The sequence below is a fragment of the Phoenix dactylifera genome, unplaced genomic scaffold, assembly GCF_009389715.1.
Source record: "Phoenix dactylifera cultivar Barhee BC4 unplaced genomic scaffold, palm_55x_up_171113_PBpolish2nd_filt_p 001296F, whole genome shotgun sequence".
NCBI classification, from domain to species: domain Eukaryota; kingdom Viridiplantae; phylum Streptophyta; class Magnoliopsida; order Arecales; family Arecaceae; genus Phoenix; species Phoenix dactylifera.
The window spans coordinates 50,543-69,117 of NW_024068628.1; the positions used below are offsets into that span (position 1 = coordinate 50,543).

Genomic DNA, 18,575 nt, shown 5'->3' on the forward strand with positions numbered 1-18,575 from the left:
ATTTCCAATTAAACAGCTAATATAAGGAAAATAAACCATTCAAAAAAAAAATCCTTATCAAGGTCCTGACTCAATATGAGTTATCTTAATCTCAATAAGCCTCTACCCTTAACCTGAGATCGGGACGAAAGTTTGACCGGCATTAAACTTATGTCGAAAATGACCTGTATCAACCCTAACTATAAGCACTAATCTAAATAGTGTCTGGTTGTTTCTGGCTGGGTCAATTTTTGCCACCTCTGTCACTTGAGAGAGAGAGAGAGAGAGAGAGGTGGAGAACCACAGCTTCTCCTCCACCGATGTAGTTCCCCCAACCATTGAGAGGAGAACCAGCAATCATCCAATTCCCACATATGCCCATCCATATTACTCAATGTACCATAAACCATCAAGTAGACCAAATCATCCCAAGGGTAACTTCATCATTAGAAATCTTTTACCAAAAAATATTCTTCACAGGCCACCTTCCAACCGTAGCGACGTGCATTTCAAACCAAACCACCCATGCATGCATGCATGCAGACCATTCCTTCACAACATATGCTAACCATATATAAACTCTCTCCTCCCCCATGTTTATCTCGGGCCTCACAATCGAGGAGAAGGCCTCCAAGGCCTAGGGGACCCATCTCTCTTCTTTCTCTCCTTCATGGAGAAAGAAGAGAATGATGGCATTCTAACCACCACCACCACCACCACCACCACCACCACCAATTCTGTCCCTCCTCCTCATGTACCACCATCCAAGAAGTGCAGCCGCTGGAACCTCTTCCGAGCCACCCTCTTGACAATCCGCCGCCATCGCCAACCAGACAAGAAGGCCTACATCCATGCGAACGCTCCCGATTCTCCGGCCGAAACTCGCAGCATCTGGAGGAGCCTCCTCTGTGGCATGCGCCCCCTCCACCTCCACCCGCTCGAATGCAGCCCATCTTTGTTGCCACGAGCGCAGCTGGTCGAGCATGAATTGTTTCATGACACGCCCCTCCCACCACCATCACCAGGCTGCTCGGATGAAGGCATAAGCCGCTATGCCTCCGCAGAGGACCTCCAAGCTCTCGGCGATGACGAGGAGGATGCCACCGATGAGAGCGGAGCCTCGCATTCGATCGACATGAGAGCTGAGGAGTTCATTGCAAGGTTCTATGAGCAGATGAGGCTCCAATGCTTGGACTCCTGCAGCGATCAAGACGACTAGACCGTCGAAGAAAATTGTTGAAGGAAATAAATATTGTTTCAATTTTCTTGTGTTATTTTTCGCAGATGTAATTTTTTTTCTTAATTTGACGAAAGGTGGCAAGGCTAATGATGATAATTCTCATCATTTCATCATCCTTTTTTTTCCCCCTCTTATTAATATCTTAGCTGCACGAGAATATGCTACACCTCCAACCATCAGGTATGGCTGAGAAGTGGAGGATCGAGGGGGAAAAAGGAATTGGATATAGAAAGAACAATCCATGATCCCCAGTTCTTTACAATTAAGATACTTATATTTTAGGATTTGAACTGAATGCTGGATTCATAAATTCTAGAGGTTTTCGGGTAAGAATAATGCTAGAGACTCTTATTTCAACTAAACGATTAGCAACAGAAGATGTGAAACCGGAGATGATATCAAGATGCGCGCACAACCAAATTATCTCTAGAATCAGGGTGCACTAAGATCGATGTAGAAGTTATCGTAGGCGCCTGAAACACATTACCATGTGGGAGGACTCAATTTTGGCATTAGATAGGAAGCAATGACAAAGTATGATCAATAAAATCAAGGGCAAATTGATAGAAGTGAGCTTGTTGTTTATTTAAACATGACTGGAAAAGAAAACAATCACTATGGCTGTCCAAAAGTCTAAGATGATATGCTGAATATATAAAATTAATTTCAAAAAGCAGAAAAACCTGATATGTGATGTTCTGATCCCAAGATTTTCAAGCCCCAGGTCCACAATCACCACCTGTTCTATACCAGCCTCCAAATACAAATCTCTGAAAATGTAATGGCCACAGCTTCAAGTTAAAACAGTTCAATCTCTCAGCTGCAGGGACAACATATATCCAGTTTATTTATTTGTTTATTTATTTTCCGCTTTTTTTTTTTTTTTTTTTTTTTTGGGGGGGGGGGGGGGGGGGGGGGGAGGGGAGTGTGGGGGTGGTTGGTAAAAGAATTGTAGAGGAAGGATCATATAGAAATTAATTGGACTATTTCAAGATGAATGCATACAAATCATCAGAGTAGATAGATTCATCCAGACATCTTTAAGCAGTTATCACAGGGACTGGGACCAGACATGCAGCCATGCCTGTTGAAAAGCTCTCCAAAATGCTCTAGAAGTGTTTGCCTCCGACATTCAGTCTGAAACATGAACAAAAATTCACAATGTAAAAGATTCGCAATAAAGATATATGCAGACACGTCTATTTCATAGATAATCTTTCACATAGTAAGCAATATTGAACTCAGTGGCGTAGCATGAGCAAGCATAAGCAGCAAATGTCTCAACATCAATCTTTTTAATGCCTGAATGTGGACCCACAAAAAACACAGAATAGCATAGATTCAATTAGGCTGATCAGCAGCACATATGTAGCAGTGACTGTTAACAAACAATATATCATGTGCACATGTATGTACAAGTCTTCATCTGTACAGGTGTTTGCATGAACAATGTTTAAGAGTCAAAAGAACTATTCTTATATAAAACGCTGACAGTGGCATCACTTGAATGTCTGACTAATCAATCTTCCGTGGCATACAAATACGCATCATCACCATCCCAGCCTTTTCCCATCAAAGGGAGGTTGGCTAAGCACAATTCTAGGTTGATAAAACTAAATTGGAAATATTAATGGATATTTCAGAATTCTTTATTAACCTAATGTAAATATCCCACGAACTGGTATGATTCCATGGCCATCCACTTAGGCAAGAGAAGAGCTTGCCAGAAAACTGGAAGTCTAGTTGGTGTCTGTCAGACCAACTTAATTTGCTGTATCTTAAGATCATTTAACAAAGGAGCAACTCACATCTACACTTAGAGATAGTTTGGATTAAGAGGGAACATTGCAAAGTTTGATATAGGACCCAGATTCCTCTCCAAGGCACAAAAAGGGGATCAAAGGACCAAATTGAGGCAGTCCTACTGATACAGCGAAACGTACAGATTTGAGGAATAAGAATCCTTTGAATGCATATTTAAATTCTGGACTCAAACTCCTAAAAATATGTGGAAAAAGGAAAAAGAATTCGAGCACCAAGTAAAATCATGTCTTGCAGAAATTCTTCCTGTTTAGTGGATGATAGTGTAATGAAAAGTCGCACTCTAATTCATACTTGTAAACCCAATCCCTGCAAGAGCTTGATACTGACCCGTCCAGTACAGATAAAATGACCACTGGCACAGAGAAATCTACAACCTTGAGAAAGCATGGTGTTCCCTCTCATTGATCCTCTACTTAGCGATTGCCTAGCTTTTCTTTTATATTGCCAAGCCATCAATGACATTTTCTGATTATTATAAAACACATTTTAAAAAAAAAAAGGTGACTCCCTCACTACCAATTACCAATATTTCACATGACACTTGGGTTGAGGTATATTCAAGGGATCCTATATTAAAATCAGGTATGATGCCAGTCTTTCCCAGCTATGTTACTGTACTACAACCAAGCAGCATTGCAACCCATACAACGCAGACCACGAGATGTTCTCATAAAAAGTAGCTGACAAATATAGCTGGTTTGGCACCAGTCTCCAAGTGGTAGACCAAAACTAGCAAGGATGGCAATGTTTTTACTTCTTGCTATCAGAAGCCTCCTTAGTATCACTATCTAAACCAATGTAAGAAAATTTGCTATTCTTCAAATATCATCTGGAGTGTCACTGAACAATGGGATCTTGCAAACCCATCTAATAAAGCATGAACTTCAAGTAAGGCATCAGTTATTCTCATATTATTACATGAAGATAATGAGACTCTGGATTCACCTATCAGGAGTGGCATCGTTAAAATTGCTTTCATAATTGTTCTCATTCTTTTTACTCTTCTCCTAGACTCTTACTCATACACTTTACAATAAGAAAAATGATGACATTAGGAAAACCAAATAGGAATGAACTACAAACATGTGCAAGATGTTTGCAAAATCGAACAAAAACTGAAAAAGAATTACAAATTTGTACTTCAGTGAACCTATAGTAGGAATGAAAACACATGATTGTGTCAAATAACAAAAAAATGAGAAGTTAGGATACCTTCAGTTCACAATATTCTTGCATTTTCTTTGCTTGACCCATGGCTTTCTTAAAGCTTTCGCTCTTAAAACCTTGTCCACTCCGTAACATGCATACAACTCGACTGAAATCTTTTCTCTGGTACAGAGCAATGCATGCCGCTGGAAGATTATCTCTTCCTGCCCTCCCTGATTCCTGATAGTAGCTTTCAATTGATTTTGACAACGTATTGTGGATAACAAAACGCTGCCATTATAAAATAGGAATTGCAAAAAATATGAGAACAAAGCAGATTCGACAATTTAGCAATTTTTAAGAAACAACTTTTAGCTGTACTCACAACATCTGCTTTGTCTATCCCCATTCCAAATGCAATGGTTGCACAGACAACATGGACTTCTCCAGTATGCCATTTCTTTTGAACAGCAATTCTCTGACGAGCTGCTAAACCAGCATGGTAGTATACTGTTTTTATCTTACACTTTTCATTCAAATATTTGGCAACATCCACACATTCACTTTTTGAGAGACAGTATACAATTCCACACATATTACTGAAATGATCTTTTAACAATTGCCCTAGCTGCTTCAGTGAATCTTTGCTTTTAGCAACAACCTCATACTTCAAGTTAGGTCTATCAAAGCTTGTCTCAAGCACTAAAGCATTAGGAATTCTTAAAGTATTCAAGATGTCCTGCATATGTCACCATCAGATTCAAGATCACTGCCTTTTAATCAAATTAAAAAGAGAATTAAAAAAAAAAATGTATGCCTACCTTCTGCACAGACTTGGTTGCAGTTGCAGTTAATGCCATAACAGGAACCCGAGGAAATTTCTGCTTAAGGCATCCTAGTCCTCTGTAGTCTGGGCGAAAGTCATGCCCCCATTGACTGGGAAACAAAAGACCAGAAAGCAGAGTCAGAATAGTTAAAAATCTGCCTACACTATATATATTTGGTCCGAACATGAATAACACTTAAAAAGAGATGGTTTCTCACAATAAATACCTGTCACAAAGATCTTACCTAACACAATGTGCTTCATCAATTACAAATCTTGAAAGCAGACCCTGTCAGACAATCATAATTAGGCCTTCTTTTTGACACTATTTCCACCAAGAAATGAAAATTCATAAGTTATGAATGAAATAAGTGTCAAATTACTTTTTTAGAGTCAAACAACTACCTTCTGGTATAAGCTTCTTAGAATATCCAGAAATGACAAGTTCCCAGCTATCCTTTCAGGAGTGATGTACAAGAGTTTGCATGAGGGCATATTTTTTCTGTACACAGAATGGCAGATGGATTAAGCAAAGAAGATTTATTTGTCTAAAAATAAACTATATCATTTTATCATCAAAATTTACAGTTCAATAAATTTTGGTGCTGCAGTTCTCAACTTTGTCCTTGTTGCTTTATGGATAGCTGATGAGCTAAACATAGTTTAGAACTCAAAAGTTCAACTCGACTCAAAAGTTAGCTGAGTCGCGTCGATTCAAATGCTCAGCCAAGCACCTAGTGAGTCTTGAACATCAACTTGATAATATACACACATGTATATATAACATATATTATTAACTATATATATGTGGTATGGATAGTGATTTTTAAGAACATGAATAGAGCTATTTATATACATGGGCATATAGAACCCTAAATATATAATTTATTGTTAGCATACAATCAGTAATTAATTAATAATTAAAATAAAAAAATAAGAAATACCAATAACTATTTTACATGCTATCAACCATAGTTACAAAATTCACTGAATTTTTGAAAAATTTGTGAACAATCCGTAGTTGATAGCTTAAATCAATAGTTCTGCAAATAATTCGAAGTTGGTTCGCCAATGCATCGTGAATATATCATAAAATTTGTGATATTCACAAATAAAACATGAATCAGTGAATATATTGTTTGCTTGATAAACACCCTCCATTTCGGAAAACAACCCCAGCTCATGCTTCGAGATCCTGAAGCAGGCAGCTGTCACAAGAAAACTAGGCTTGAGAATGGGGAGCCTTTGACTTGAAAATTGGAAACGCTGCCTTTTCTGGAAAGGACGCATTAAATTCTAACAAAAAGGCAGCATTAAAAGCTAGGCTATGCTCTAACCTTTTTTAACATTCTCTCACTCTCTTTAGTCTTAATTTTTTATTTTCGATCTTTCTGTTCTTCTAGTAATCATTCCCAAGCTTGCTGGTTCACAAACCATAATCTCATCTCATCACTTTTTCCTCTTTCAAAAATCACCTTTATCTAAATTGAAATCAATTATGTATATTATTTTAATATATATTATGTATAACAATTTTATAAAATATATTATATGGTAGTATATATTAAATGTTATTTATGAATCTAATGAAATATATTGATATTATATTATACTATACCATACTATATGTTGTATTATATACCATACTATATATCATATTATATAGTATATTATATATTATATTATATGAATATGAATATTTATTTTTAATAAATATGCCATATCTTTTCCGAATTTTCCCAAATTTATCAGTTTTTTCCAAATTCCGAATTTCTTAACCTCACTGAACAATTCCCAAACACCAGACTTCTGACTGATATCAACTACTATTGTATGTTGTGTTGAGTGCTAGGAGTGGTGGCCAGCAAAACCCTCTCAATGCACGATAGGAATTGAGAATGACGGGGCTGCGGAGATGGGTTAGAGAATTTTGAACAATGTAGTTTTGGTGTGAGTGATGAATAGAAGCCCCAACCCTTCACATTTAATTTGTGTTGTCATAATTTCACACTTCATATACTAAAAGGCATACTCCAAGACTTGCTTGGGGTGATAATTTGAAAAAAGATGGTATTGAAATGGACTATAGTCAGTGCATAAGACTCAATTGAGTCAAGCAACTTGGTCTGATTATCAAGTTGCCCGGGGAGTTAGCTAAGTCAAGATTGCTTCAAAATCTGACTTTTATACAAGCCAAGCCTCCCATCGAGTCAGCTCAAAGAGTTGCTAAAGTTAACTCGACCGAGTTTTAGTTGACTTGATGAGTTTTTTAAACGATGGATCTAACTGCCTATAAACAAAATTTTGAACTAAAAAGAGTCAACAATCGTTGACAATAAAAATAAACATCAAGAACCTTCATATTGTTATCACACATCCACCACACATTGATGACTCGTCATATTGGAGCATCCTAATTGCCCGCTACAATGATACATCGGAAATATGGATCTATTAAGAAAATCCTATTAACGCAAGATGGCATTTGGCAACTCCATATTACTCCTATTGCATGAGTTAAATTCATCCACAAACTAAAAAGTTTCATCCTATAAGAAACATCCTTGGCCATTTCTCGAACCCTGAAGATAAGATATAGCATAATTTTTTTAGGGAGTATTAACTTACAATTCTAACAACATCCTTGACAATGAACAAGATCCCGATGTCTACAAGCAGCATAGACATTCCACAGAGGAGTAGATATCAGTTTTGTGATTCAAATCTATCTGATACATGTATTTTCAAGCTAACAACATCTATTTTTGTTAATTACAATTGTGTACATTAAGAAATCAAACGGTTTCTTGGGAGCAATATGAAGTAAAAATAATATCAGAACGATCTTAAAATCACAATTTCAAGATCCCTAAACCTTAAAATAACCATAACAACCAAAAAATTGACAAAACAAAAAAAGTCAAAAAATAATGAACCAGTACCCTACAGTTATGTATCATCGTGACTTGGTACCGGACTAGTATGGTACTCGACATCATGATTGTGACCCTTGTTTTAAAGAATTAAAAATATACAATGTAAAAAATTCAAGTGCGTTCAAAAACAACATGCATTAGGAGCTGAAAACAACAAAGAATAATCAATAATATTCTGAGAAAAAACCATTATTTAGAAAATGATGATTCCCTCGTAAGTAATGGGCATTTCTAAAGACTAATCATGACATTTGGAAATTCTTGAATGGTTGGTTACTAATTATTTGTAAAAATTAGAAGATCAATTTGGTAAAAAAGTCATGAACTCGATAATATAAAATTGTAACCATGTATGCCAAGCTGTTAAAATCACTAGAAATCTTACACTGCATTCACATTCTTAGCCTCTTAGACATTATCAAAATTTACAACATGCCATTTCCAATAGACAGCTTTTATCAGGACAATATCATCTATAGTACTATTATGAGAGTCTAACATAACAGGATCCTTACCTCAACTCTCGGATGACTGCTGATGCCTGTGAAGCAGTCTGTTGCGAATTCAAAAAAGTTGCAGGTATCCCATACTTAATATTCAGTGTAATGATCTGGTCCTGAATAAGTGACAGCAAAGGGCATACAACAACAGTGACACCTGGATGTAGAGTTGCTGGGAGCTGTAGATTACATGCTAGTGTTAGCAAAAGTTGCTGGAAATTGTAGATAACATTCTTATGGCTTTCAGTGGCCCTAAATATTTAATTAATATCTCATATCCATTCAACATAAATAGGCAGTAACTGAAAAAAACAAAGAAACAGATGTATTTTCCAATTTAAATGAGTAGAAACTGCTCTTTGAATTCCAACAACTTATACGACTAAGGAATTTTGTACAAGAAAGTCCTTCTGCAACCATACATCACCACAAGACATTCTCTTCATAATAAGCTAACAAGGCTTTACGTGAACTGTGAAAATGCATTAAGAAGCATCATTGAACTGGTCTAAAGCCTGTAATGAAATGACACTGTTAAAATATAGAAAGGGTTTAACCTGGTAACATAAACTTTTCCCCCCACCAGTGGGCATAAGAACAAAGCAGTCTCTGTTCTCAATTGCTGCTTTACAAGCTTGATACTGCAGAGTTCGAAAAGCTCTGTTGCCAAATATTACAGCATTTGCCAATTCCATATCATCCATAGCATGCAGCTCTTCATAACATAGAGTTTCATGTCCATTTTGTAATGCATCAGAAAAAATCCCTGCACCAGGATATGATGGGGCTGGTCGAGAAAAATCCTTGAAATAAAACCATAATAAAGTTCAGAATAACAAGAGAATTCATAAGCATTACTGAAAGCAGATGAAGAAGAGTAGCTTACTTGTAACCTTGAGGTTCGTTTACCCACAATTTGACAGATTTTATGACTTTTATTTTTATGAAAGCTGTAGGAAGGATCAGGACTTGTATCCTTCTGGCTCAAGACTTCCAAATCAGAGTCATCACTACTATTCAACTTATCCAACTCTTCTTGGCCCTGGTGTCCAGATGAATCTCCTTTACCCATCACAACATTTCCCAAGTCAACCCCATTCTCTGTTTCCTTATCATTTGAAACACCTTCTCCCAATATGTCATTTAAAGCTCCAAAAGCTTCAGATTCAATAGCTTGCAAATCATCCCAATCTTCTTGCACAGCATCAGCCAATGCAGCCAGAAAATCATCACCACAGTGCTCAACAGTGACAAATTCCTTACCATCCTCTCCTACACCACGAATAAAATTATCTATTATTTAATTATTAAAAGAATAACACATGATTCTAAACACACAATAAATTCTGGATTTTTTATTATATAGTGTCCATCGTTAAAAGTGTCTCAAATGCATAAAAAGACGATGGCCTCAGCCAATTTGTGTCCAAAAGCACTAGAAGCCTAGTTTATGGAATACAATACTTTGTTTCAAATAAAATTTTTTAGCTCTTGAACTTCATCTTGGGTGTAGCTATTATTTGCTGTAATTCACTCTTTCAACCAGGGGTCCTCTTTTCTTCGGTAGCTAATTGTTAATTACACAACAATCTACACAACCCTATGACATGGCATCCCCATCTATTAAGGTTGTGGAGGAAGAAATAAAAAATGAGAGATGGATGATGATGATGAAATTTTATTTCATTTCAGATGAAAACAATCTTTTTTATTTAAAAAACCTGTACTTTTATCTGTAGAAAGATCACTTCTCCACATGACCCTCTGACATGGCATCTCCTAATTAAGTTCTTGAAGAAGAAACAAAAATGAGAGATGAATGGTGATGATGATTTTATTTCATTTCAGTTGACAAACAATCTTTTTTTAGCCAAAAAAACCTTCCTTTATCCATAGAAAGATCACTTCTCCAATAAACAAGAATAGCATGACCAAACAGTGGTTTATGCTAGAAAAGGATGCCTATTAAGTTACAAAATAATCATTAACAAGGTTACAAATTCCTATTCAACCCCATACGGAGAGATACCGAGACTCTTAAATAGATTCTCTGGTATTCCCTCAACCTACAACTGATATTAGACCTTCTATTACTAATCCTAATCAATGATTTGAATTAGGACACAAAAGTAGCCCAATATATCCCTCAAAGACCATATTATTGTTGGCTGCCTGCCCTCCTCTAACCAACCAATACTACTCTTTATAGAAATCATATAAAGTGGCCCGATCAAACACCTGAAGGGCTCCTATGTTGACCCAAACACCTGACTAGACCACTCCTCAAAACGGAATATATGCATAAAGGACTCCACCTTCTGAATAAGAGATTGCAGCTTTATAAGAATGTGGTTTTTATAAAACTTTCCCCTCCTTTGCATACTTTTGGGTGCTCCCATTAGATTCAAACAATAAAAACAAATGAACATAACAAAAAGGTAAGTCAAAATATAGAATAGCATAGGAGTTGACGTAAATGCCACAGTTTTACATCTTTTATGCATGTCAGTTGAGAATACTAACCCCACCGAACTGAAAAAAAAAAAAAGAAAGAAAAGCTAGCGGTTTGACCCAGCATCTCATAGCCGCATGGTCATAGGAAAAGTAGCAATATTCAGAAAAATTCCAAATTTTTCAAGAGGAATTTGTTAGAGGATAACCTTTATAATGTCTCAATAATTTTATCATTGCCTTTGTCACTTTTAACATCTAAAACATTAATCACAATCTCAGGATCCCAAGAAACCACATCAAAAGAAGTTCTAACGGATTATCACCGATAATCCCATTCTGTACCAAACTAACATAATTTCCCAAGCATCAAAAACAAAAAGATGCAAGTAAGAAGCACAAAGCAATTGAGTACATCTTTCTTGATTCCGCGATTTTTTGGGGGCATTTAATCTTTTCAATCAGAAATTCAATTTAAGGGGAATGAGATGATTGTAGGAGGCCACGAGTAATCAAGCCCTAAAAGTCGACGCTTTCTTGGGGACGGGAGATCAAAGCAAATGGAAGGAGGGGGAGGTAAAGATTAGGGTTTTGATCCAGCTATACCGTAGAGATCGACGAGCCGATCCAAGCAGTGCTTTGCGACCTCCTCGTCGAATCCAAAATCCAATGCCAAGCTTAGAAGCCGTGCTCTCTCAATCTCCATTTCGCGCTCGCTCTCTCTCCCTCTCTCTCGTGCTGCGTTATAAAGCGGCGCGCTGTGCGCGGGAAAGGAAAAAAAAGTGTCCAGGTTCAGAGCTTGGACCGACTGAACCGGGTTAACCCTTCCTTGCAGACAGTAATACATACATTAAATGATAAAAAAAACTAGTTGATGTAATGAAAGGATATTGTTTTATTCGAAGTTTGCCGTTTCGGTACCGAATATTATATCGGTACTATATTAGTATAGTGTCGATATGATATAAAATTTTTTGGACATATCGAGTATCAGTATACCATCCGTATCGAATACTATTTCAGACCGGTACAGTAAGCTCCATGCCGTCCGGTTTAGACTTGTACGGCATACCTTAGTTTTATTTATAATCTTGATAAAATCTGTGAGCTAACTTATGAGGAGTTTCTAGTAGATTATAGGTCATATAGGCTTTTGCGAAGCTAAGTATATAACGAACCACGGGTCTTCCACGAATCAAATGAATCAGCTAAAATACTGGTCGGAGACCAAGAAATTTTGAATACATGTGTAACATGAATTTCTTGTGGTGGAATTTTAGCAGAGGTGTTAACTTGTGTTGTCATTTTCTTGGGGTGGTCACTTATCTATGTTTTAGATCAGTAAGCCCCGCATGGATTAGAACCATTTCAGATTCAGCCATTCACCTATTTTTCCATTTGACCATTCAGCTAGCCTTTGGATTCTAACAGTTGCAAATGATCCACTTCGACATATGGTGGTGAGAACCCTGTCAAATTACCCGCAGCCACTGAACAATAAACAAGGCGTATTGTCTATGATCATACATGACACAGGTTGGTGTTCTTCGAAACTAATCCTGTGATACACTGGGACGTTCCTGCTGCACTGAGCTTTCAAACATGCAGAGAAGAAAGGCCGACTAAAACTCTTCACATGAAACTAAAGATTTGTCTAAGAGGAAGCAGTCACAGCACTTACCTACACAAATATGTTCGACAAAAAAATATAACATTACCCGTGCACAAAATTTAGTTCCTATGATTAACCTCAACCACATATTCATCTAAATGTTTCAACTGTTTTAACTTCTTGTAGCATCCCTCACCCTACTCATTTGCTGGACCTACAAGAACACCCTGGGCGGAACCTTCTTTATGATTACTGTCGTCCTTAGCCTCACTGTCTGCTCTTCTGATCTTGATCTTATGCTTCAGCTCAAACTCCTCAATCTCTTTTTTCTTCTTCTCCAATGCCTCGTTAAGGCGAGCAATGACCTCTTCAAGGCCCTCCTTGTTGCGCTGCACTGCAGGCAGGACCTCCTTAATCGTCCTCTCAACCAGCACACCGCCAACCATCCGATAGCAGCGCCTAGAGGGATCGAGTGGTTGTATTGCACCAATTACAAGGGAATGCTCACTAATTTCGATCTCCAACTCCGTGATCTTTGAGTAGAGCTGGTTGATATCAGAGCGCATGGCTGCATATATATTTGCAATTGCTTGCTCATTCACCGGTTCCCTACTGTCAACACTAGCTTTGCTTGCCATGGTTCCTGAAAATATAAAGAACTCAATAAGATATATGCAAATATATATTAGCAAGAAATATCTGTCAAAATAACATCAATATTTTGTCAATTTTTCTGTCATCAAGCATTCTCAAGTTTCAATTTATAGCAAATAATGTATGGTCTCACTTGCTCTGCACTTCTACTGCTGTGCAGCTCAACATGGACATATATCAATGGAAAATCATTTCCATCACATGTAATTCAAGCATTGCCCAGAGATCCAACATCTATTCTATGATATGCAGCAAATGGGGACTAATGGAACCACCGAATATAAAGGGTTGAAGTTACTAGTTCTTACCAGTCCATACTAGGTATATTGAATCATAACAATAAGGAATTCTTATGCAGTGAGCCCCTCAGTATAGTACTCTATGTAGCCAATGTCACCTTTGCTATGCCGGAGCCAAATGGTGTACCATATGCTGGTATAGTACAGTATGTACAGGTACCATACCGTACTTATTTTGAACAAGCATGGTTTCCGGCAGTAGTACTTCAACCCTTCTCCTACTTGAACTTCATATTCTCAAGAATGAATTTGACGAAGCACAGAAGAGGCCCAAAATAGCAGGTCAATTAGTAACAAAATCAATATTTTCGATTAGACGTCATTATTTCTGTGAGAACCACATAAATATCACATATTCAAGCTTCCAGTACAACAAAATAAAAGGATGAGATCTGGAACAGGTGCATTGGTCATGCGTTAAACTCTGCGTAAGTTTCATTGAGTCCATTTTTGTCTTTTAGGGTGTGTACCAAACTAGATCTTCCTAATGCAAAGCAGAGTGCACTGATTGTTGGGCTCATTTTGATATATTTATTGCTTATAACTGTCATGCTTTGATACAGAACCTATCTATATGAATGATACTTGTTAAAACCAAAATATTTTGACAGCATATTATCTAATAGATAAGCCTCCTTTTGTAATTATATTTCCCAATAGAGATAATTGTTTTGGGTTGTTAACATAGTGTATTTTGTGTCTCTTGCATTATGTTTTATAAACTTATCCGCGCATCTTCTAAAGGATCCATAGCATATGATGTTTACAAAAATTGGACCTATTCACATGTATCATATATGGTATAGACCAAAACTGCCATAATGTGAGGCATTTAAGATTGAGATAACATTTCAACCAACTTGCTTTGGTATTCAAGACCATCCAAATCATGAATAGCAATTAAAGATCAGCTGAATTTAGCTCTAATCCTCGATATGATACCTCCATACAAGAATATTTTTCATCAGAAGTATTTTCAAATTTGAACAATCAGAAATTGAAGAGAAACCAGGAAATGTTGGATTTTCAAAAACCAACAGATCACCATGAAGATCATAAACAATCATTTACACCTCAAAACTTCAATATGAAATGATCATTTAATATTCAAGCTGATTAAGGTGCAAAAGAAAAATCATGAAGATGATAACGAAAAATCATAGGGCAAGAAAAATTACATAACAGGAGCGCCCAAATGGTAGCAGCAAAAGAAAAAAATAGATCTGATGGACCAGATACAAAGAGAAATACCAACCAATACGCTAGAGACAATTCAGGACTCATTCAATATATACTGAAAATTTTCACTCAAGTATCTTCAAACTTCTTTTGGGATATAACTTCCAGGCTAGCAACATATGGCTTCAGAGCCGAAATTAATGATAGCAATTCATCTCCACTGGTCCTCCAACTAAAACTAATTATTAAAACACAAGGCTAGATTTCTGCAACAAGATCCCTTCCCATGCTATTAATACCATGTTGATGATATCACTGGGCAAGAAAAGATGCACGTGATAAATGGCTCCTTTCTTGGCTATGAAAACTCTGCATATAGTATAGTCACCTTCCATCTTCTATTGATGAAATCATGAATCACAATCCTGTACTTGCATACTGGCGACCAATATCGTTGGACTTTTGAGGGACAATCTCTGCTCCATATCACATATGGAAAACGTAACGAAGATCCAAATTCAGCAACGGAGAAATTAAGGGAAAAAGAGATTCTATTTCATCATTAGGTCCTCTACTCAATTCCAAGGATTAATATGAAACTTATAGTGATTCCAGAGATTCACTAGATTAAACTTCTACATTCTGAAGGATCTGCTTGAGCAAAGGGCTACAAAAAACAGTCTTGTTAGCTATTTTAATGCAATTGACAACTTTGACAACAACAATCTAGTGAGCAAGCAAAGCCACCTTGAAGAGATTGAAACAGAACTTTATGCCGAGCTCATTGCACAAATTGCAGTGTAAATTCATACATAAATTGGTCAAGTGATAAATGGCAATTGTCAAGTTCATTTAGTCCAAAATACTGTACAAACAACCACAAATGAATCAAAAGTAAGTTGTTTCAGGTCCAGCATTGGCAAAAAATGGATTCAACCCAATGCAGACTGAAATTATTTGAAACATTGTTAGGTCCAGATATTAGAAAAGTGCAGATGACTTAAATTTAATTAATAATGTTTTGATTTGTTGATAAAAGTTGCACGTTAATGTTACCTTGAGTAAGATAATGGGGGCTGGTGTAGCTAAGCATTATAAAAGACGGAAGTGTTGCATGTTGTTGATACATGTTTGCTTCTGTTAACAGAATTCAAGTTTGCTATATTTAACCATTTCATGAATCTAATCAGTTAGTTGTGTTGTTTAGCATTACTTCCATATGACTATTAACTAGCTGCACATGAAATGAGTTGTCCACAGCACCTACAATTTATACATGTTCCCTTGCACATGAAATATTTTTCACTAAAATCAATCCAGACATGTTCTTGTGAATTGGGTCTGGGTTTATAAAATAAACCCAACTTGACCCAAGAAAGCAAACTAAACCCAACACTCATATAGTGACTAGGTTTTGGAACCAATTTTGCGACTGCATAATACGAGTCAGTCCACGATCATGAAGCAGACTTGCTTGCAGCCCAACTGTATCTGACCCAACTTGCTAAAAAGTTGCTGCTGATTGACCCGTATCCGTTAGCAGCTTAAATCCACTGGCCTGCAGCCATGCAACTACAAAAAGAATAATTGCAAAGATAGCTCGAGGGCCTGAAGATCATCTGACAGCATTAACAATCTTGTATTCAATTATTTCAAGCATTACAACATGGCACAAATGAATTCCCCAGAGACCAATAAAGGTGCTTGCGACTCAAAGAAGTATCAATATCAGTAGGATAACCAAATGCCTAATTCTACACATTGGAAACTAAGCTGCCCACCGAAAGAGTGTGTGTGTGTGTGTGTGTGGCCTAAACTCACTGAGAAGGTAAGAAATTAATTCAAAGTACCATCAAACATTAACGAAGAGAAGAAAAGGATAATTATCTCAACTTCATAATGTGGTCGCTTTAATCACCAACCATCCTAATATTGTTATTCCTTTTTAGATGAAAGATCCATATTACTGGACAAAAAATCAAGCACAAGAATCTAACTTAGCTTCCCGCACACATCAATGAATTAAACCCTCGATTCTTATAATAGCTTCACAACATAGACATGGAAAGTTCCAATTTTGAATTAAAACGACCAAGAAATCAGAACCCTAATCCGATAAAAAACAATAATATTCTCCAAACTATCGAGAATTTAAAGGAATGAAATAACTTTACTTTAAAAACCTAGAACGAACCAAGTTGAGTACAAGCCGAAGCCGACCTGGAATCTGAAGCAAAACCCGAGGCTTTTGGATGCTGGAGAAACCCCAGAATACAGTTCCAGACTAGGGTTCTAAGGACGAAGTGGGGAGGAGAAGCTCGGTAGGAAATGATCAAAGAAATAGAAGACAGGGGAAAGGCTCCAACTTTGAACCAGGGAAGAGACGGAGACTGACATCCGGGCGGCCCTGTCGGACGCCGGAAAGGTCCGGCAGCGGTGGCCGGCGGCGGACGGGCGCCGACGGAGAAGAGGAGTATAAACTCGGCAGCAGAGTCACACGCCGCTTGATGGCATTTTTCAGACGGGAAAAAGGAAATAAAAGGTCAGGTCGGGCCGGGTTTGGGTACCGTTTCGTATACTTCGAGCTCTCTTTGGTTGTGAAGCAAACTTTTTTTTTTTTTTTTTTTTTGCTGAATACGGATGCTTCGTACAGTGCAGGTACGAATACACCCAATAAGATCAAAATACAATAACTCACGGAGTGCCAATGACAACTTCTCCTCCCTTGACCAGAGGACATACCCCAAGTGGTGGGCCGCGTAGGCAGCCACCCAATCGGCTGCCCCATTGGCCTCCCTGAATAAATGCTTGGCCTGGATGGCCCCTCCATCTCTCATCATCATCACAGTGTCGCGGATCAAGGGGTGGTCTGTGCCCTCACCCCTCAACCTCTTCTGAATCCACCCGACAACAGTGGCCGAGTCACCCTCCAAAATAATCGAGCTGGCCCGTAGCACTACCCGCGCATGTCGAAGACCCGCGCAGGCTGCACGCAGCTCTGCTTCGGGAACCGATGTATCAAACAACTGGCAGCCACCTACGGCCACTGCCCTGGAGTGCGGGCCCCGTATGACAAAGTCTGCACCGCCCCGCGTGCCGCCATCCAAAACCGACCCATCGAAGTTGACCTTAAGGAAGCTCGGGAGTGGAGGCTCCCAGGTGAAAACACCATCTGAGGAGCTACCGGAGCAAGGGGGAACCCCAGGTGTCCTGAGATGTCAAAGGTCTGTCTGCATAAGAGGTGGGCCTGATCTCCGTGGCTTGTGCTCGAGCAAGCACTGCCACAAACCTCGGTGACACACTACGCTCGCCGAGAGTACGGGCATTCCTTGCCAGCCATATCTGATGTGCTGTGCAAATCGCTCTAATGCCCTCCTCGCGAGTCCATGAACTAGCTAACCATTGCCGTATCACCCTAAGAAACTATTGCCGCGCACTTCGGGCCCTTTGCGGGATCCCAGTTCACTGTCATGTCGACCTCGCCCATGTACACTGGAAGAGCACGTGGTCCACTGACTCCTCAGCTCCACACGTCCCGCACTCTATCGGGACCCCCCAGCCACGCCTGCTCAGCACTGCTCTCGTCGAAAGGCGGTCCCAAAACACTTTCCATAGGAAGAGAGCTGCCCTCGGGTGAAGTCCGGACCTCCAAATTCAAGTGCAATCCGGCCCCGGCTCGTGCTCCGACTGAATAACGCGGGGAAGATCTCCCAGCCTAACACTGGCCCGGCTCGAGGTGCCCCACACCCTGACGTCTAGCCCCCCGCATCCTGATAACGGAAGGGACCAAATCCTCGCAGCTAGGTGTACCCCGAACAACAGCCTGAGTCTGGCCTCATCCCACTCTGCCCCTCCTGGTGCTAGGAGGTCACACACCCGTAGCCCCTCCACTGCCTCTGTGTCAACCATAGTCGGCCAACAGCTCAGGG

The 18,575-nt window shown here is 38.7% G+C and overlaps 3 protein-coding genes across 3 annotated transcripts; 1 reads left to right on the forward strand and 2 right to left on the reverse strand.

The window, feature by feature from the left end:
- Positions 1-391: 391 nt before the first annotated feature.
- Positions 392-1,332, forward strand: LOC113461276. Its single transcript, XM_026801096.2, has one exon. The coding sequence runs from the start codon at positions 650-652 to the stop codon at positions 1,196-1,198; it is 549 nt and encodes a 182-aa protein (XP_026656897.2). The 5' UTR covers positions 392-649; the 3' UTR covers positions 1,199-1,332.
- An 853-nt stretch (positions 1,333-2,185) lies between these two features.
- LOC120108368 (ATP-dependent DNA helicase Q-like 1) lies at positions 2,186-11,749 on the reverse strand. The gene is made up of 10 exons (XM_039121954.1): positions 11,509-11,749; positions 9,332-9,723; positions 9,009-9,197; positions 8,467-8,630; positions 5,421-5,517; positions 5,261-5,304; positions 5,011-5,125; positions 4,575-4,928; positions 4,256-4,480; positions 2,186-2,356 (listed from the first exon to the last, which is right to left on the reverse strand). The coding sequence occupies exons 1-10, from the start codon at positions 11,747-11,749 to the stop codon at positions 2,246-2,248; spliced, it is 1,932 nt and encodes a 643-aa protein (XP_038977882.1). The 3' UTR covers positions 2,186-2,245.
- A 773-nt stretch (positions 11,750-12,522) lies between these two features.
- LOC103697004 (probable prefoldin subunit 2) lies at positions 12,523-17,168 on the reverse strand. The gene is made up of 2 exons (XM_008778765.4): positions 16,867-17,168; positions 12,523-13,157 (listed from the first exon to the last, which is right to left on the reverse strand). Exon 2 carries the CDS (start codon positions 13,150-13,152, stop codon positions 12,712-12,714), a length of 441 nt encoding a protein of 146 aa, XP_008776987.2. The 5' UTR covers positions 13,153-13,157; positions 16,867-17,168; the 3' UTR covers positions 12,523-12,711.
- Between the last annotated feature and the right edge of the window lie 1,407 nt (positions 17,169-18,575).